At 41.9% G+C, this 21686-nt stretch overlaps 1 protein-coding gene across 1 annotated transcript; it reads right to left on the bottom strand.

Moving 5' to 3' along the window:
• On the bottom strand, window positions 1-20887 carry LOC129594254 (coiled-coil domain-containing protein AGAP005037-like). Its single transcript, XM_055490876.1, is given in 16 exon segments — window positions 1-434; window positions 944-1767; window positions 1770-2113; window positions 2446-2529; window positions 2611-2686; window positions 2803-3249; window positions 3382-3489; window positions 4115-4375; window positions 4454-4566; window positions 4641-4868; window positions 6132-6259; window positions 6355-6428; window positions 7785-7959; window positions 8280-8468; window positions 11856-12259; window positions 20680-20887. Coding segments are annotated over 16 exon segments (3897 nt in total). The 5' UTR covers window positions 20873-20887; the 3' UTR covers window positions 1-185.
• Window positions 20888-21686: the final 799 nt, after the last annotated feature.

A 21686-nucleotide genomic window follows, 5' to 3' on the forward strand; every position in this document is an offset into this window, starting at 1 on the left:
AAATCGTTATGATTTTAATTCTGCTTGTTCATTAAGAACATGATCAATCACAAAATTGTAGTTCAGTTTAGATTTCTCACAATGTCGTGCAAACCTGTGCAGCAAAGTGTAAAATGCATAATAAGCTTTTTAAATATTGTTAGTAATGTCGTTCCTTAAACAGGAAAATTTTGATTTGGCACTTTTTAAAGAATATCTGTTTCGCAAATCTGTTGCGCTGGCTCTCCGGTAGAACCATTGGACATTGTCATTGGGTGACGAAACGGTCTGGCCACTGATGTGGGCACCGCGTACAGTTCGTTCATCTTGGACATATGTTGACGTTTAAGGTCAGTAAGGGATCCGCTCTGGGGGGTGGTGGATGGTTTGTTTACAGGGGAAGATGGACGCAATTTTTGATCACGTTGCAGCTGCTGTAATCGTGCGTATTGTTCCTATAATACAGAAATCTGTTTTATTGATTGTATTTCTACTGGTAGCGTATTACGTAATTTTTAGCTTTTCGGAACAGTGCCTTATAAAATGAGCAGTGAAAAATAGGATGAGAAAAACAGGCTGAAGCAACCGTTATAAAGGTTAAGTTAGAAAGACCGGAAAATTATTAGCCAGCAAATAGTCAGTAAAAAAAATCAATCACCGCACAAAATCGACGTAAAACGCAAAATAAAAGCAATGAAAGAAAATCCAGCGACACGAAGCAAGACACAATTATAAAGGCTAGATTAGCGAGGAAAATTAAAGACATGCCAGACATATAAAAGCGCAATAAGACAGAACATGGCTGAAGAATTAGCGAACACAAAGAAAACACTGCTTATAACAAAGAACACACTGCTTATAACTTCCTTCTCAGTTCGGACATCCGTTACAGTACCGTATCCTTGGCCCACTTGCCATTGGGCATTCTCACCAACAGTTCACCGGTAGCCAGTTCATAACCCACCTGCAGTTGTCGTTGCTTCTTCAGCAGCTCCTGATGGCGCTCCTCCAGAATTTCCTGCCGATTACGGGGCGGCAGCGGCGGCGCCACACCGGGATCCTCCTGACCGGGTTTGGGCGGTAACGCCGGCGGCACCCGGCGTTCGCGGGATTCCGAGCGGGCATAATTGCCCTTACTGGCCTCAAAGGCCAGAATATCACTAGCAATATCATCGATCGGAGAGCGGAGCGTGTTGCCCGGATCGGATCCCTTGCGCAGTTTGGACGTGTAATAACTGGCAATCTTGTCCTGCTGCTGCGGGGTCAAACGCTGATCCTTAATGTTAGAGGCACGCAACTCCCGTCCGAGGTTGGTGTACTCGTTGTACGATAGACTGGCATAACTCTGAAAATCTCCCGGTTCCGACATGGTCGACGTCGAGCGGCCGTAATTACTGGGCAGCGTGAAAAATCCACTGGTTTTTGTCATCGGGGAGATGAGCGGAGATTTACTGCTGGAACGCGGTGGCGGCGCCGGGAGATTGACGTTATTCAACCACGCCGATAGACTGCGGTCGGCATCGGAGCCCTTGCGGGCCGGCGTCGACATGCCGGAACTGGCGGCGGACCGGTTGGAGAAGGGCACCGGCGAGATGGTGGTCTTCCGATCGCCGACGCCCACCTGCAGCTTGGAGATGGTCGTGCCGCTGTCGGAGCCGGAGAAGTTGGAGGAGGTCTCCGTCATGGAAGAGAGCGTGGTGGCGGTGCTCTGCGACGAGTTGGAGGGGGTGATGCTGGGTGGCGAGAGACTGGCGTTCAGGTCCAGGAAGCCGGTGTCGGTCGAGGGATCTTGGCGGTGGCTTTCGGGGAGCGCTTGATGGTGGCGTCGCGGTCCGGAGTGGGCTCGCGGGAAGACACGTCCGTGAAGACTTCCAGCTCGGACAACAGGTCGTCCAGCATATCCTGGGCTTTCTTGTCCAGGCGGTGACGGCGGGTGTTGGGCGTGGCCAGGAGATCGTCGTTGGATTGGTCCACGCCGGGTTTGGATTTGTCGGTGGTGGTGGTCAGCGATTCACGCCGGGTGGGTGGGGCGGGGGCGGCTGGCTCGCTCGATGTGGGAGTCGATTCCGGTGGCAGATCAACGAGGACTTCCTCTTCCTTGGGAGAAGTAGCGCTATCCTGGACACACGCCAACCTGAAAACAAGACAGCAATCAACCAAGTCAACGAAATTTTTATTTAAAATATAAGCAAAAGTTTACCATACGTACTGTACACCGTTCAACGTTACAGTCATAAATTAACAGCAAATTAAGACTAAAAACAATAATTAATGACGAAGAAAATTAATATAAAATGAACCATCAATAATAAAGAATCGAGTCGAGGCACATTGGCACAACGTATAAGAAAAAAGTGCTATATGCTTTTTTGATATAACTGTTATCAAATTGCACGTTTAGGGATATATGGAAAAGCAGGAATGTGTTGTTATACAATCGAAGTTATCGAACTACACATTCAGTACTTGTTCAGGCTCAGCAGAGTTCCGGTCAATTTCTGGCAGCGTTTAGCCATTTCCTCCAGTTTCTCCGGCTCCTCTTTGACAAACCTTTTATTACAAAATATACGGCAAATATGAATATCTGTGGTATGATTTTGATTGATCCAGTTTTAGTAAGCCGTGACCTACATTTCATCGCGAATGACCATTTCCATATCGGCGGTCATAACGGTCTTGATCTTCTCCTGCAGTACTGGGAATTTCACTGAAAACATTGTTTACTAATTAACACACCACACTACGACGAACAACCCGCAGCAACGTTGTCCGGGAAAAGAAGGAATCTGAAATCAGCGATAATCCGATCAAACGGCCACTCACAGCGTAGATCGGCAATATTATTGGACAGCTCGTTGAGCTCGGTGGTGCAGCGCTCCACATCGCGCAGGCTAACCGGCTTCGACGGCGCCAGTGTTCCGGCCTGATCGACGGCCGCCGATCTGACAGTGTCAATGCTGTTCTCCAGATTAGTGAGATCGCGATGTAATCGGGCTCGATCCTGCTGGAAGATGAGTGCTTCGTTAGCGGTACGGGCGCGCTGCTGTGTGCCGGCGGCTGACGTTGTCGCCGCATTGGCCGGAAGTGCTACTAAGTTGAACTGAGTTTTTAATCGCTCGAAATTCTCCTTGATAATTTCACGCATGGATAGTGCCTGCGATTGCTGTTGACGCCGCAGGGCGTGGGTGTCGGCGCGCATGTCCCGTACTTTATGCTGTACGGCCTCCAAATACTCCATCAGCATCGGGTCGGGATAACGCAGGAAAATCCCTACCACGAGGCAGATTAATTTTTGCGGTTGTATAGCTGATTTGTGTGTGGACAATAAGCCCGCTTGTGTGGCATGTATGTGTATCGCTCAATAGAGGCAACGGTTTGTTAGACACGCACAAGAAAAGTTACCATTTTCTGCCGGCTGAGACTGATTGTTAGGTAAATCGCTGGCATGCTTTGTCAGTTTGCTTATCCCGTTAAGCGTGGCGTGAACGGGAGGAGTGATCGATTTTTGATCTATAGGATTAATAGCAGAAAAATTTGTTAAACAAATTGACAACACCAGACGTAAAACAAATAATACGCATCTGACTCAACGTGGAAATTTGGCGTTAACGTTATGTACCGTAGAGTGCCAGTATTTAATGTGCAACAGGATTAGCTTCACAACAAAGCTTGGACTTACAGATATGTTTACATCATCACATTAGAAAAAACAGAAGCAAAGATACTGGTTGCAGACAAAATTTTATCAAGAGCTACCATATCGGGCACACAATATGTCTGTCTACTCGTACCGAAATAACTAATTAAAACTTATGGTCGTAATTGCAGCTCCATTCTGTATAGGGTTAATTTTAGCTGTTATGAAAACTGATCCACTATCCAACAAATTGTAAATACAGTACTAAAGACGGCACAACACGAGATCGTTTTCATTTTCCTCCCACTCGGTTTCCACAATCAATTACGGCCAGTTTACAATAAGAAAGCCGATTCATATGTACGACGTCTATATGTATAGAGCACCGGTGCATTTACCCTGAGCTATAACAGTAAACGAACGATATATTAACTATTAACAATTTCTTACTTCTAGATAATATAAGAAACTGTCAGGTCGCAGCAGCAACTTACGTACCTTTTTGCACGCTATTTCTTTTGGGTGGAATAATAATATTGGAATAGTCCGGGCGGATGCCGCGCGGCGGAATCGCGGGCGCCGTGCTCCCGGATAGCGCCTGTTGTACTAGGCCGGTTAAATTAGCCAAATGACGCTCCATGGCGTCCACTCGATAGCGTGCCTCCTCATCAACAATGGGCGTCGCGGTGCCCGATCGACTCGGAGGACGTTTCTCCATGGTATTAGTATTAGCATAGATGGGCTCATCGTACAGCGATGCTGCAAAATTTGAATAGAATGACCATTGGAATTGTGATGGTTGCGGCAACGACGGTAACGACGTCGACGATGACGTACTCGCATAACCAAAACTACTCCGCTGCGGCTTCGGAGGCACATTGGGCGGTGATGAATAGGGCGGCGGTGGGATGGGATTGTTGGATGATGAGGGATACGAGTGGGACATGGTGCTAAATGACAGTGACCTTTAGAACTGTGGATGATAGCACAGTGAACGTGTGTAGCAATTGTATATAACAGCTACCCTTTCATCGGCGGGTAGACACGAGGACTCTTTGAGTGCAGGCCCGAGTAACGCAGTGATTCAGGAAGAGGCTCAAATTCCGGCTCAGAGTAATAGTGCATCTCGTCGCTATTCAGATGGGAAAGTGGGCCGTGGGATGGGCCGTACACTGATGACGCAGCAGATGAGGATGCTTGAGCGATCTGATCGGATTCGAATATTTTCAAAACTGACCGATCGCGGATATCACTACAAATATGATTGTATGATATACACAGGCTACTGATAATTGTTTATGCAGTCTTCAGCAATCAATACATTTTTCCCACTCTCGCCACGTACAGCCGCGTTTCGATACATTTTCAAGCGATCTCGAGTACGAGTCAAGTTGAATTGATATCGGGTTGTTGCGCAATCTAACAGCAGTAAGTGGCAAAGTCAAAATAGATTTCGAGCGGAACGCAAACTAAACGTCTGTGTAATAATCTGGGGATGGATGAAAATACGGTCTGTAATTTGTTCGTTAGGATGTGGACAATCACGCAATCATTCAAAGAATACGAAGAAACCGTTAATACAGCGATACCGCAACTACAGTACACATTTTTACAAAATTAAAAACTAATGTTATACAATTATAAATTATCGTTGTTTAGTCTCAAAAGGGTGTATCCCCGGAATTAACGTTAAAATCCTAAATGTACCTATTAATACTAATCAGTAACCAGATTCAGAGAACTCTAAAAGCTGACGAACTGAACTTTCGCTCTGCAAGCCAATGTTCCCGGTATAGGTCAATTATCCGACGACTGATTGAGGAGAAATTCAGAAATAATTTCTGCTTATCAAATCAAAATTTACAGATTAATAAGCGTGCAATCTTTCAGTTTATAAGAAATGGGCGTGTAGCTACCTACTAGTTCTGTGCTTCAGTGGTTGCTGTTCTATTGTTCAGACGGATTAAGTACTCTGTATATTTACGATTGCGTATTTCGATTGCGTATTTCGATTGCGTATTTTAAGGTTACGGCAAGCTTCCTTTTTTTACGTATGCATTGCAAAAAGTCAAAAATTATAATTTTTCTATGGTTTACTCTTTGCTGCAGATTCGTAAAAATGGACCGACGACCACTCTGATTTTTCAAATGAAAATTAAAGTACTGTAAATGTTCGATCATTCTAAAAAGTTTGGCGTAAGAAAATTGATTCATTTGTCGGCAAACGTCAAATTAAGCCGCCAAAAACTATTTCCCATATTTTCCTGGGTAGCAATGATAGTAAACATAAGCCATCTACAACTGTCTAAAAAGAAGGCCAATGGAAAGAAAATTTACAAGCATGTAATTATGGATGCATGGCAGCATGGGCAAACGCCTCATTAGGCGTACACAAACGACTTGAAGTTGTAGAATTTTTCACTCGATTGCCTCTGACCGGCAACAGATAATGAAAAGACCTAACAGCCAAATGACTGGCTTCTCAATTGCACTTTCTCGCATCCACAATAATTACCGTAAATCCTCCAGCTCATAGAACATATCCTTGCGCTGATCCAATATGTAAATCTTCCGCTTATCGGAACAATCCAAAAATTGCATAGTCAACAAGCGGGGGAAAGCACGTACGAATAAGGCTTTGACCTGTGATCAACATAAACAACAACAACATAATTGGCACATGGCACAACGATATGCAAAACAGGGGAAAAAAACAACATCATAACGGCGGTGCGTACGGTATCAAGTGTGGTGACTTCATTGGGTAAGACCGTGCGTTTGGTCTCGTCGCGATACTGCAAGAAGACGACACCTACGGGAGAAAAAGCGCGCACACTGTGAAACTGTCGCCATCAAGTTTACATTCTTAAATAGATCGTTGCCAACATCAACGGCCATCAACGGCACCAAACTAGTTGGAGATATCCAGATGACTTGATCGGGAGAGCGCGCGAGTGCATGTGTTGCGCGATTGGGGCAAATGTACCAGCTGATTTATGTAGATTACTCGACGGCCACCGGAAACCGACTGACTGCTACATCCGCCGCTTCCCTTTCCCGCGCTCACATGCACTCGCTCCACACAACATATATACATGTACAACTTGACTCTTTCATGCACTTCTAATCAATATTAATACACCCGGATGTACTTATGTAGGAAGCCCGGCGGATTTAGGGAAGATGGAAATTAAGTAGGAAAAAAATCCGCTTTACTTTGATGAAACCAGAAAATGTCGTGTAGCGTCAATATCAATTTACTTTTGCCTCAGCGCAAACAAAGGCGCATTTTACGAACATTATAGCTTTTACCGTATTTGCAGAATATGTCGCCGTTGGTGTGCAGAACTATCACAATCCTGATGAATGATGATGCATAAAAATTTATTTACTGTCTTTGTGCACTTTAAAACGCGGCGAATTAAGCAAAACTGGCGTACTGGCATTTCCTGTCAGGTGTTGTACAGTTTGCAGCCAAATAATTCTATTTCCTACACATTTGTTGTAACAGAATCAAGTATATTCTGCAGATCAAGCATATTCTGACTGTTACTAATTAAACCTAATCAAACATAATGCACGAGTACTGATCACATATTTTAACTTGAGCGTACATATGCTGCCGTCTGATACAAATGTAATTAAATCAGAATACGGCAAATAAATACTTTTAGCGCCGCTTATGTCACTTCTGATAATGATTTCTATCGTATCGAAATTTACCGCTAGACGCAGCAAAACATACCTTATAATATTATTGTACCGGTATACATACATTCAGAATGAAGAATATCGCATAGCTGCCATATAAACGCGCAAAAAAATTGTATTATGATGACTAAACAGCTAAATCGAAATCTATTTCGTAGCGCACCTGTATGGTGCATGTTCCTGCACGTGTCTAGCCTCTACATCTTTCTGATCATTGTCCGGGTGTAATACAATAGTTCACGCATCCAAAACGTCGTCTCGAACGGTTTGAACTTGATTTACACGTAGTGTTTGTAAATTTATATGCATACATTTTTTTCGAGCCAAAGGTTGATACATTTTTTTCGAGCCAAGAGCCAACTTGTTTTAAAAAAAACGAAAAGAAATGTTTTGGTAAAACTACCTGTAGTAAAACTAAAGGTATCAATTTTGTTTTCTTCGTTGACAACGGACATACCGAGCGGTTTTTCCAATGTTTTGGAGGGCGTCTTAAATGCCGGCAAGCTAGCCCGGGCCCTGCCACCGCGGTGGAAAGCGGTGGTTGTTGTGGTATCCACTTCGGACATTACGCCCGGATCATCATCATTGAACGGCAAACGTGACCCCAGGGACTCTAAGTAATCCATGCGAGGCTGTAAAAGGCAAATCAATCGATCCACATCGTTGTGCGTAGATTAACATGAAATTTCTTTAGCTATCTGCCACTTGTTCATCTATTTGGGATTGCGGCCAACTATATCAATCGGGATGCTGGACAATCCATAGTGCAGCATGCTTTTACACCGACTGTCATGCAATGGGCCCGCGGGGAGACATCTTAATTTGTTTAATTAGCTAAAGTGCTGAAACTGCATTTTACTTAAATTGAGCGCAATAGAATAGTGAGGATCAATGGGGAGGATCGGTGGTATGAAACATTAGTGGCATTGTGCATGTGCTTAAGCTGACCCACTTTGCCAACAACAGTGGTGGGCACGATGACGGGCTCAGTATAGACCGGCAAGTCCGGTCGCGGTGGTGGACCACTTGACAGCTGGGAGACGGGAGCGGGCTGGGAGAGCGGGGCGTGGCCGTTGCTAGCATACGGGGCGGGGGTGAGCGAAAGCTTGGCAGGCGGCACCGGGGCGGGGATTTGTGGTCCCTACAACAGCAAGTTCAATTCAATTTACGCGATGCAGGTTTTACGCAACACTTGTGAATTGCCCACTCTGGGGTCACTCAGAATTTATTCGCAAGGCTGTGGTACCGGTAAAGTCATGCGTATAATCAACAAAAACTAACTGCCAGTGGTTCATTAAGTTAAACAACTACTGTATAGTATCTCTTACAGTTATTAAGAAACAATTATTCCTTTGCAACACATATGAGCAGATTCAGTAATACGTATATTTTGTTGATGCGAAAATTCGACATTGGTCTATATAGCAGGGAGATGGCTTCTCAAGCTCCTGTATTTGAGCATGGTGCTACATAAGTTGAAAATCTGTAATGTCTGTACTGATTATCTGGTTTGCAGTTTTAAAATTAAAATTATTTGGTTACAGGGCTTTCGAAAGGCAAACACTATCCGGAACTGTTAGGTTTATCTTAGGTTAGGGTTAAGATAAACCTAACAGTTCCGGAACTGACCACTCAATACTCGTAACAGTTTATATATGGGATCGGTGCTCTAGTATTGCATTTGTCACAATTAAACAATGAGATGTAAGAAATGTGACAAGAATAAATTTTATCCCTGTGTCACTCGAATGCTAAAACAAATTCACACTGTATCTATGTACATAGTACTACATACGTTGTACTATGTTTAATAATTATTGGGTGTTCTATGTACAGCACGAGATAAAGTACAGTATGGTAAGTACAAAGATCTGCTAATTATATTAAACGGGGAGCCCGTCGCCCACTTGACGCGCTCAAGGAGGCCACAGACAACATTTTTCAAAATCAAATAATGCTGATTAGGCAGCTGAAATAACTGATTATAGTGGAGAAAATAATAAATCACTAACAGCATGCATTTATCCATGAACAAAAACAGAATATGCCAGAAAATTATACAAAGAACGTTTCATTAGCATCGTTTCCGCACGGTCGCCCGCGAGCATGCGAAGACGTCAGGCGCATCAACGGATCATCTTGCGGCGATTGCATCACGAGATCACACGCCTCAAGTACTATATCTCAAAGGTGAAAAAAATTAAGAAAAACTGATTCACGAAGCTTCTGCCTGAACTGCAGCGAAACAGAAATTTAGCATGTACATCGCACACACACAATTGTACAAACATATTCGATGTATTACCCAAACTATTAACTGAAACCCATTTTTTGATTGCAAAAATACTGAAATTCAGTAAAGTATCAATATTAATATAGTCTTACTATCAATTTTAATATAGTAGTTAAGTATCAGTATTAATGTAGTATTACTGACTTGTTAATATGGCGGAGTGCATTCAAGAATTATGCAGTATACCACCAGTGCATTGCATAAAACACGTATCTATAATTTAAGAATTAACACTAGCAACGAATCGATAAAAAAACGGTTTCGCATCCCAAAATCTAGCGACCTCACTGGACCAAAACTGTTCGTTGACCTAACAACATACAGGTGCATCATCGTCAGTGCCAGGACGGTTCTACAGTTTACAGTCCAAACATAAAACCATTGTCACTGCATTTAATGTTTGTTTCCGCCGTAATTCTACGAATGATCGTTTATCGGATTTCTACAAGTGTGCGTGCGTATACAACATTGCACAGAAAACCGCCGATGAGAAAAACTGGAAAACTTATCCCGCACCAACAGGTCGGCATAAGCAACCAAGCAGCCGCTATCAGGGAGAACGGCAAAGAGTTTTTAGGGAAGTTTTTGGAATTTATTTCCTGACGACTGCACACTTTCCAGTTAAACCACAAGTGTGTCACATGTACCTACTGCAAAAAAACGAAACTGCACTAAAATACAATACATTTAAAAATTTATGAACGTAAAAGAATTTGTTAAAATACGAGTTCTAAAATTGGATGTAACAAGCGCGTAGGAGCAATTGATCAATCTAGAACCAAAATAATGCCGACACATAGACGGCATACGCTGTTGTGTTTCCTTTCAGCTTGGAACAATTTTGGATACATGTTTGACGTCTAGCATGATCATGTTCCCGGCATGACACACCATCAATTTGGCAAGGCCCGGGATCTGTCCCGGTGCCAAGAAGCTAATCGAGTCTGGTACGAGAGAAAAACACTTTGATTACGCCATAAACGAATGGCGATGAATAAAGACTCATTTAGTTTTATCATCACGTATGACAGATCACAAGCCGCATAAACCATTAGCCTGCTGCCCCTGTACAATCGCCGCACGCCACGAAAAATCGCCCTCAAACAATATGTTCTTATACTACATTTTGCCGCACACTCTTTGTTCAAGGGGCTAGGATATGTCAATTTACATAAATCGATTTTTTTTCTTTCTGTTTGTATGTGCTTCAAGCTGTGAAAACTGTGTGGTGACACTCACTCACACTTTCTCAATGAATTATAAGTTGTTACACACGACATAACTTGTGTGCGGCATCTATTGCTGCGAACAATTCATGACAGGCAATTTCGGCTGGGAAACAGGATGAAGTTAAAGTGTTTCGGGCGAAAACTACCTACTGTGCCTGTTCACACATGCTAAACAATTTAGTGCGATCGTGATCGATTTTTTTTAGAATGTGCAATAATGAACGCAACAGTTTTACATTTGTATACCGAATAGCAATTCTGCGTCAGCATTGGCACTTGTATTTTAGCATATATACACATTTGCAAATTTCGTGTGGTGTACTCACTCATATACTTACAAATTTCAAGTCAAAAATATAACATTATAACGGCACAGTTCCCATACTTTTTGCATAAGTTGTACAGTTTTCAGTTAAATTCTCCAGTGCATATAAAAACCGCTTATTTTTTAACTCAGAAAGCTCAGTCACATTTCTGTCATAAAATTCGTCCATCACAAATCTGTTGGATTAGAAAACATAGCAGAACGGAATATCGACTCCAAGAATCAGTGTGTTGTGTATATTTGCATACGTGCTGCCGGATTTAAAGGGTAGTTTTTCGCTGCCGCTACAGAGCAATTTAGGACAAAACTGACCGATGTACAAAATAAACAAAATGTAGAGTAGGTAATGTTTTCTTAAGTAAACACTACGTGAATGCAATGAACACGCATCATGCATAGCAAATGCGGTTTAGCGTGCAAGTCTCAATTACTGACTATGAAAATAAGTAGTTATTTGAATGCATTTAGATTTCTAACCCCAAAAGCCACAGGGTTGTTTTTCCACCTAGAATCCTTCGTCAACAACACCGATCTTAACACGTTTTGTATTTTGGACAAACATGCCTTGATCGACCCTGCGGCTACTGCTTGCTCTGATTTAGAGGGATGCAGAATGCAGTTCAAAGCGAATAAATACAATCTAATGCGATACCAATGGGCATTTGTAGTACAGCGGCTCACCTCGACCGATCGATGCATACTGGTCCGGCGACTCGTGCATGAATTAGCGGCAACTTCGATTTCCACTTCTTCCTTAATCACTTCAATCCGACCGGGAGGTATGAGCTTAACAGGTGATTTCAGAATGGATTTGTGCTGCAGTGCACCGTTTTGATTAATCCCGGCTGCAGCAGCTTGCTGTATTTGGTCGACGGTAACGTGAGCCGTGTGCCGGCGAGCAGATGAACGGTTGGGCAATGTGGAGGATTTTGTCCCATAATTGTATTTGTGCACTTGGGAAATCCCGTTAGGTGGACAGGATGTATCGCGGCTGATTACGGTCTCCACATGCCGACTGCTCACTGTACTACGACTGGAGATCGATGCGGAACCGATGGCGACGTGCGAAGTTGAATTGTCCGGGACTGTTCAAAAAACATAAACCAGTAAAAATAGACCGTATTTAAAAATACATATCGGTTCGGACTGTTAACGTTCCGTGGCTACGACACGGAATTATGAGCGCATAAATCGTCCGATGTCAGAAATAACACTATTGACTTTGAGAAGGCATACAGCGAATGCCACACGGCAGTGTATAGTGGGAGCTGCTTACAAGAATGTGTATTACCAGATAAGCCGGGTAAATAGCGTTCAATATTTGACTATGTCCCAATGACAATCCGGGCTAAAGTGATTTTTAAACAAATTTACCTGAACCAGATCGCTGTACCATAGCACCGCGCCAGCGATGAGCTTTAAGACAAGCGACACTCGACGTAACAGTTATCGTTCTCCGTAGACATTTCAGAGTACGTACAAACAAAGAAGATTTCCAAGATGTTCGTGCTAGTAGACACGTTTTTTGAACCTGGGCTTATTTTTAGAAATGTAACGTACATCCTTTGAACAGTTGGTACTATTAAGTTAATTTCGCAAACTGCGTTAGAATTGATTAAAATTGCCAACACTGAGTTTTCTACGGCAAAACCACAACAGCAGGCATATGCAGTAACGCAAACTGTTGTGTGTGACCTGCACAGTTCACACACAGCAATATTGACTAACAGGAACAAAAGGTAGCACAGCACAATGATCGATAAATCACGCAGCGATATTGCTCCTGTTACACCGTTTCTATAGGATGTATATAGTGCACATGCTAACGAACGCAATCGTCGGGTCGAAATCGTTTAATTTGCCACAAAAGTGTATTCTCTTGATTTGATTCTCTTAATACTACTTTTCAGTGGATGACTTTTACCTTCATTCTCCACACACTTCCGGTTTTTTTCTTGATCATAAATACCACACTGATCCGCAGCCGGCAGCACTAACACTTCGTACTCGGCAGTCAGCTCTTGGCTGGCACAGAAAACTTGACAAATCTGACTCATATTACGTTGCAGTGGTCGTCAAGCTTTGACTTTTAATGACGGGAAATTATGATAGGGCCTATCATTATCTGGGCAATTGCCGGGCAATCAGGATTACATTCTCATAAATAATCTCCAAAAAATTAGGTTTACTGCTCTTGAACGATAAGATAATTAAATCGGGCAGAAGGAAACGCCGATGAATATTAGCCCAAACGACAGCTGACCGGCGAAATACACACTTGGCGAATAAGGAAATAAGGATCAAATGATCATATGTAATCCCATCAATATTGGGCTTTTCTTATAGCACAGACGGCTATGCCGTTGCCCGGAGACTTTTATGGGGGCCTGTGTAAATTTTGCCATGGGATAGTTGTGGATGGGAGTTGGTTTTGGATCAGACATTTATGCGCCACAGTCTGGGTTGGTTTTCTTATATTGGGAATGTACGCTATCCTATGTATAGCGAATTTCCATACGACAGGGTCAAATCGATCACCTCATTCGTGTGTCTGTGTTGTGTATATGCCAGCCGTATTCGGCCCCAATATATATACATACAGGGATGCACACTGGGATCAACATACACAAATACAACCCCATTCCACTTTCATCATCATCAAAACTGACACCAGTGCAGGCGCTATCGTTTCCGGTCCTGGTTAGCGAGCAAGCGGTCACTTGTGACGGAGCCGGGCGGGAACGGGAGAGTTTTAACGAATTCAATTCTGGGGGAAATGGCTAAGGCCGGGCCGGGAATGGCCACTCGACAATTCTGACCAACATCTTCCCCCTTCACACTCTCTTAATGGCGGGAAGAATGACGCTGACCCGCTGTTTGTGTATTTTAGAATTTAAATCTGCTTAAAACTGGCGAAAGTAATCGATAAGACGTTGTGGAAGATTTTGTATTAGAGGAAATCAGGTCAGCAACCTGTCATTCATTTGCGATTTCTGGAGTGTGCAAAGTGCACTTACACGCATTTGCACCTGCAAGTTCTGTAGCGACGTAATTTGGCATTAATAACAGACCACTGAATGGCGTGTATGACGAGTGCATAGATCAGAAAACGATTCACTTTGCAGCTTTCCGAATTTACTAGAAGAAATTCAATTGCCATTTTGCTAAATCGTTTATGTTAATTAAAACATTGTGTTCCATTTAATTGGAAAGGGGGCAATTTTGGGAGTAAATTATCGAAGCCTAAGCAATGTAATTAGAAAAACCCGACCGAGAAATAAAGAAATGGAGGAAGATTCCGGGTGAAGCATTTTGATGTAACTACCGGTAAATACCGCAACCAAATGTTTTAAAATCGGGTGTGACTATTTAAAAGTGTTTTTGACGTAAAAGAGCAATAAAGATATAGTTTTCGCATAGTGAAGTTCTACATGAATAATATCTTCCGTGATAGCGAAAATTATAATAGGAAACAAACTGTACCTTTGCAAACCCATATCGATCCACGATCTTCTGGACTCTTAAAGCGCACACGTTTCATTAATCATACAACTGCCTAGTTAAATATTCCACGCATTCACAGGTGAAAACAAACGGCTTTTCAGTAATCACAGCTCTTGCAAAACACACATTTGTCTACGCAAACAAATATGCGGTGCGCTGGACTCTCGGCACACAGCCGCTCCCATCACCATAAACATTCTGTACGATGTTTCCGGTCATAAAGAAATTCTCCGACAGTAACACAATCACTGAGCTAATATTCGTGTTAAAAGAAAATAATGCAAGAACGTTCATGGATGCATACAGATAATAGATGTCAAATACAGAAAGCAGGCGCAACACATGTTGTTCAAGTATTCATGATATTCCGATACTTTTCAGAGATCATTTTACACAGCGCAGTTTTTTCTGAGTGAACACTATTCATGCGAAACAGCTGGACGCGGAGAACTTTCGAAAGTCAGTTCAAAATAAGTTCCGCTTTTTGCAACATGTTTCTCTCCGTTTGGGAGAATCTATTGGGCTTACACAACATACTGAGCAAATATAAGACAAAATAATTGACTATTCATTTTTTTCCTCCAGTTTATGAGCGGAACAACCAGCACCGGATGGGCACGCGCAATGGATCCATTTTGCATGCGCCAAAGTGAATTAGCCAACAGCCGCACAGCCAGCGCGCAGAACGTCATAAACTCATTAGTCGATTCTATCTGTCTTCGAGACCGTCAGACTTTAAAAAAATTAATGAGGATTAAAATATGCCTTGGTCAACAGACATAAGATAGATTTTAATGTTAGCGAAAAGTGCCGGTACTCGTACAGCAGCTCGATTACTACGTTAATTACGGAGTGCGTATATACTGCGTTGTTATGGTCGTACATCGATGTACTACGTTAGCTGGGTTAATAGCAGGTGATAATTGATAACAAAACGCTTTCGATCAGGATCTTTTTCAAAGCTATGCGGTAATATAACAAATGTTTACACTATCAGAAGCATTAAAAAGTGCGGTGGAAAAGCTCGCAGAAGTTTTTTAGAAGCTGAAATTATTAATAATTTCAGCGTTGAGTGTAGTCTTGTGGCATGCACCGCACTTTACTCTGTACGAGTACGCATTCTTAGAGAGCAACAGGAGAATCCAAGTTCTGAATTCGAAGTCATTTCTTTTTATTGATTGGGGTGGCTTCTCCCATCTGTTAAATTTCTATGTAACAAACCTACCGATATGTATATTTCATTATTATTTATCAAAAAGCCATAATACTCACAGATATTATAAAGTTAGTAATATGTATAAGCGTAACGGATGCACCAAACACGCAAGGACAACAAATTAAACGTTGCGGGTAAGCTATTGGCATCACGCTCTGCGTAAATCATCTTTCGCCTGGTCCTTTCTGTCATATGAACATCGCTTTAGACTTTCTTAATGAATAAGTAAATTAGAAATTACGGCTTTAGCGACGCTGCAACCCATCTTAATTAGTTCTGCAGCTTTAATAAGAATTTTTGGCATGCCATAAACTGCCAAAAATTTCGACACGGTTATTTATGTGAAAGGTGTCCAATAAGCAAACGAATCGTTAAATCATGTAAACTGTATTTGTACTGCAGATACTGTAAAAATTCATCAACCTTTGTTGATTATCAGTTCAGTGGAACTACAATGGATATGAATAAAATTAAGGGAAATTAAATATGTAGAAAAGTACAATGCAGTACTTCCATAGAAGCGCTGAACATGAAGTTCAAAGCTATCGAGTTATGCTCACGTAGTATAGACAGAGATAGGTACCGGTAGTAGAAGAACCTGTAGTAGCAGAAGTACTTACTCGTATCACGTTTGTACAAGTTACAACTGTGTTGCAATTGTAAAAAAATGAAACCACCGTTATATAAGTACTTTCAGTTGGTAATTCACACCAATAATTAAAATCGTGGTGGAATAATTTATTACCCAGGGCGCCATTAGCGGCGCGCAAGAACAGACGCATCACAAAAACATCAGCAACAAATTACTTAATTAATTATAAATACGAAAAAAGCAATGCAGTTTTTACGAGCAGCATCTGACAGAGTCAGGTTATTCATATTTTGATAATAAACAGTTTGCCAGAAGATAACTAATAAATAATATCACATAGACCGTTTTCTGCGAAATGGGACGAGTTTTTCATTCACATGAATTCAAACGAAAACTTGGTAAAGTATACCGGAAAACGTTTCACCGAAATAAAAAATGAATCTCACCATTCGTATGTGCATGTCATTGCAAGTTTGCAACAGGTTTGCAATCTTCAGAATAGACCTCTAATGTGGCATAAAATAGCCCATCATCAATAGTCTATCAAATATGCACGCGTAAATTCCGACTTTGAAATGCAATATCGTAAAGCAAATCGTATCTGTTTCGTTGGGATGTTACAGCTTTATAGCGTAAAATTAAGTTAAAACTAATACGCGATTGCGAACAACTTCACGTACTGGCGCTAACTTGTTCGGCTTTTGAATGATATGTACGTATGCGCCCATTTACTGAGATATTGACAAAGGGAAGTAGAAATTATCAAATAATTATTTACAAATAAAAAATTTTCGTATGACGACGTACCGTACTTGCGACGTTGGCCTTTGCCAAGGTAGAAACTTTTATAGAAAAAAGTTACATGAGGTTTTTTAACGTTAACTAGAATTCGCTGTATAGTTCACTCAGCAGTAACCAAAAATTCCTAAATATGCGTTTTACCGATTTAATACGCCGCAATAGGATGTACATGTGTACCAGCCACACTACACGTATATATGTAGTCTTACCTTATTAATGATATCCCGCCAGGAAAACCTTTTCAATAACCGCACTCGAAGTGTAGCAGTCGACAATCACCCGTTTATCGAATTCTCAAGTATATTACGCTAAGCAAGACAATAATTTCAGTGGGGTACACAGTACAACTACACACCACACAAGGACAGCGTTTATAACATAACTGTGTACATTATGAAATATCCGGCTGCGGTTTCCCAGCCGGTAACGAAGTGAACAATCATAACCCATTACATTTTTCCGCGGCTACAGCACACAGATGCGGTGGGAGTTGAAGAGAAAGTTCTACATACTCCAAACAAACTGGATAGACGAGGATCTATTCGTTGCAACCGCAGCATCATCATGCCAGCATTGGCTATACGCTTTATACTGTACTGTACACGGCATCACTCGATGGTCCCACAAGCACTCTCTTCACTACAACATCCGCCACCAACTACACAACGGACCACAAGGCGCCGCGCTTCAGCATACTTCCCCCACTTGAAAGAACCAAATTAACGTATAACGGATTTAGAATTGTCAAAGCCACTTAGCTTGTTGATACCAGCTCATAAAAACCGCCAGCATAAAATATTATTAATGGGTTATGTGGAACACCGTGTATACTCGTTCCAAATTCTGGTCTATTACTCTATTAGTATCGGGATCAGATCAGCAGGATGGGAGCAGTGCAACAGCGTGCAACCGAATGATTTATGTCGAACCCATTCCGCACGCCATATCCATGATGCTAATAATTACGAGTATTACAACGAGATTTTCAGCCACAAAAAACCTAACAGTAACGTTTAAATAACCTCATAATGTGAGCTTTAAAGTACGGTTTGGAAAAGATATACACTTCACAGTATTATGTCAAATCCGATTTAAATCTGCAGACAAAACATTTGAATCAGTTTTTTTCGGGAAGCCAGCAAACAATGATTGACCAGATGCCATTTAGCTACGTACCGTAAAAGGAGTGACTGACCTTTAAAGAAAGCAGGGCATGCTATATTTTGTACGTAAATACAGCAAATAAAAAGTAATTCAGAAGAGCAACATCTGTATGATAAGTATGTTTCTGCTCATATTTTGTTGTTGCAATGCTATACCGGCTGAATCACAATGCAGCAGAGTGAGAGCCCCGCAAAGGTTCGACCAGATATGAGACCTTGACAACATCGTTTGCCGGCTGATCTTTTCACAGTCCCCCGTGGCCATATGCGCGCAACAGTGCTTCCGATATGGGAATGCCAGCTGGCAACTGAAGCGTGCCGTGGTGGGACCGGAACGCCGGTGGACCGACCAGCCGTTTTGCATCTGTACATCTTATATGGACTATTCATTAGGATATACAAGCATACAAGAAACCAAACCAGCTAACTGCCAGTTGAGCATGGAAAATGTGATTAAGCAGCGACCGAAATCGATAAATCGTTGCGGTTCATATTTCATCTTTCGTCCAATGAACCGCTATTGCCGCTTTTTATGTTCTACGTTGTTATATACGAGTATTTAAGATGGACAAAACGTGATTCCGATGGCACTTAAAGCTCCAAAAATGGCGCAATTGCTACGATTTGGCATATGGTTCTGGTACAGACGAATTACCATGCAATCTCTACGGATCTGAAAACTGCGCTAAAGAACATAAACAGATCCCAAATGGTAAAATGGCAGGCTACATAGCTGACTGGGTTGTTGTAAACACTGACAATTAACTAGCCCCGAAACTGGACGGCACAAGAAAAGACAACCGAAAGTTCTTGACGACTCCCGATGTTGCAGTCACATGCGTCCCACCCCACAAACCAAAGTAAACAATCTTTAAGGTTACAAATTCATGTTATTTTTATAAAACAAGCACGAGTATGATGCGTCATACACTTTGCAGTTCATATAGAACTGTACAGAAATAATCGAGGGTATACATGTACAGATATTACATATATTCTTTAAAAAATGTGTATTCCTAAGAAACTTAACTTATATACTGTTCTGTTTGTCGTAGAGTAAGTATTCGATTCCAGTTTTCACGAAACTTTCAGTCGAATACATAATGATTTTTCCAGTCGAATTTTGCGAAGTAAAGCTCATACGGTTATACGGATCGAACGCAAACGAACATACCAGATCAGCACGCATCTAATATGTCATTATATAGGTCAGTTAGTTAACTTGATTTAATGAGAACTATAATTTGGCTAATTCTCGCCTCTTCTAAGTTTAATATGATTGCTTCTCTATATGGCTGTAGCATGGTATTTGTGCGTCTCTTTAATGTAATAATCAGACTGAATATTTCCGTCAGCCATCATCGTGATTCACTTTGTCGCATCATATATTCAGTACTAGATCAACAGATGGAATAGATGTTGCCGGCAGATCGACGAATAAGTCAAGCGGCATTTTCGTGTAAATTTCGGCGTTTCCTGTCATAGCTAATAAACTCCCTACTGTTTTCATTATGCTATTCTTTGTCCATAAATGCGGCATTTTTGACCGATTTGTAGCTGCACCTTGCGTTTATCCGTCACGCGTATGCGAACATCTGCCTTGTTCGCGGGACAAAAACCGTTCCACACCTTTAACTTCACGTTGTAAACGAGTCAATTCGGCTGTCCTTCAATGAACTACAGAAAAGACCTCTCTTCCCAATTTCAAGGGTTTGAATACAAGAGTGCTGCGTGAGAATAAAACTCCCAGTTGTATATTTATTATCACATATTTATTAATTCTGCATTGCTGATATTTTACGACAGAGCGCTGGAGCGGTGCTAACACATACAGATTAAATGTGTGAATAAAACTAACTGTTGTACCTGTTCCCTATCTGTTAAACGTTTAGCAGTAATATTTATATTGCATAATAATATAATTACAAACCATGCATGTATATATTTATTTATCTATAACTTTCTTTGACTGATAACCGGTTCTACCATGATTCGAAGTTTAATTATTGACTGGACGTTTATGCCGCCGCCAATTTTTAACACAGCGTTGATACAAAAAATGTTTGATATAGCAGAATGTACGAGCAGTGACTTATAAACTGTGAACGCAAAACAGAGCTCAAGTTTTCGAAATTTTGTAAGCGAATTTCGTAATATACTGCCATAATCTCATGCAAATGCGAGAAAAACAATTGCACAAGCAGGTTTTATTCTATACAACTCCCTTACCTCCTAGCAGTTTGTCCCGAATTAACCGCAGCAAATTCGTCTTCGGTCCCGGCGACGATGCAGGCGCCATGGTCGGGGCTTCCTTCCCAGCGGTGGTCGACGGCAGCAGCGAGCCATCCGGCGCATTTCCGTTGGCGGTGGAAATGGTGTCGCTGCTGCGACTATTAAGGTGTTTAAGGACGTCAATCCGCATTTCCCTCGCTGTGTACTACCGGGGCAAATTGCTTCTGCAACGGTGCCAGATCGGATAATATTAATGTGCAAATAATGACCATCAAATGCGGCACATCGGGGGCTTTACGGCTTACCGCATCCGATTTCACGTACAATGTAAATATTCTTTCACACGGCAACGTTAACCATTACCCTTACATATGGTGACGAATGGACGATCTTTGCTTGCAACACTCCGTAGGTGCTGCAATATAACAATCAAATTTTTAAAAATGTAAGGCAGTTGCTGAAACGATGCCACTCGTATAATCGGAGTATCACCAGCGGTCATTCGAAATTTCCAAGTGGAAAATGCAACTCGGGCTGGGATTGTAGATGAATGACACGGATTGAGAAACATAATCTAGTTTCCAGATATAAACAGCAGAACTGCGTTTATTCTGAGCCAAACACAAAATGGAAACAAAGTGTGCACCTCATTGGAAAGGATGAAAAGGCCAAGCCCCGATATTCATGTCGACATATCCACAGTGAGCACTTTCAAGTGAGCATGCAGCTGATCAGACAGGCGTCCATCCTATATATCTCAATGCCGGTGCCGGCTGGACAACGGCGACTCTTATCAATGCCAAATGTACATATCAGATATTTCACATCAATTGTCTGCCACGAAAGGAAAGTTTGATCGGTGCACTGTATTGGACAGCCAGGATAAAATTAACAATAGCGTGTGCGAAATGCAAATAAAACTTTTAAAAATGATTCTGTGTTCGCGGGATCTTCTACGGGGAAAAGAACTGCAATAATATTACTTGTACTTGGTATATATATTT

Source organism: Paramacrobiotus metropolitanus, unplaced genomic scaffold (genome assembly GCF_019649055.1).
Source record: "Paramacrobiotus metropolitanus isolate TYO unplaced genomic scaffold, Prichtersi_v1.0 Parri_scaffold0000067, whole genome shotgun sequence".
NCBI classification, from domain to species: Eukaryota; Metazoa; Tardigrada; class Eutardigrada; order Parachela; family Macrobiotidae; genus Paramacrobiotus; species Paramacrobiotus metropolitanus.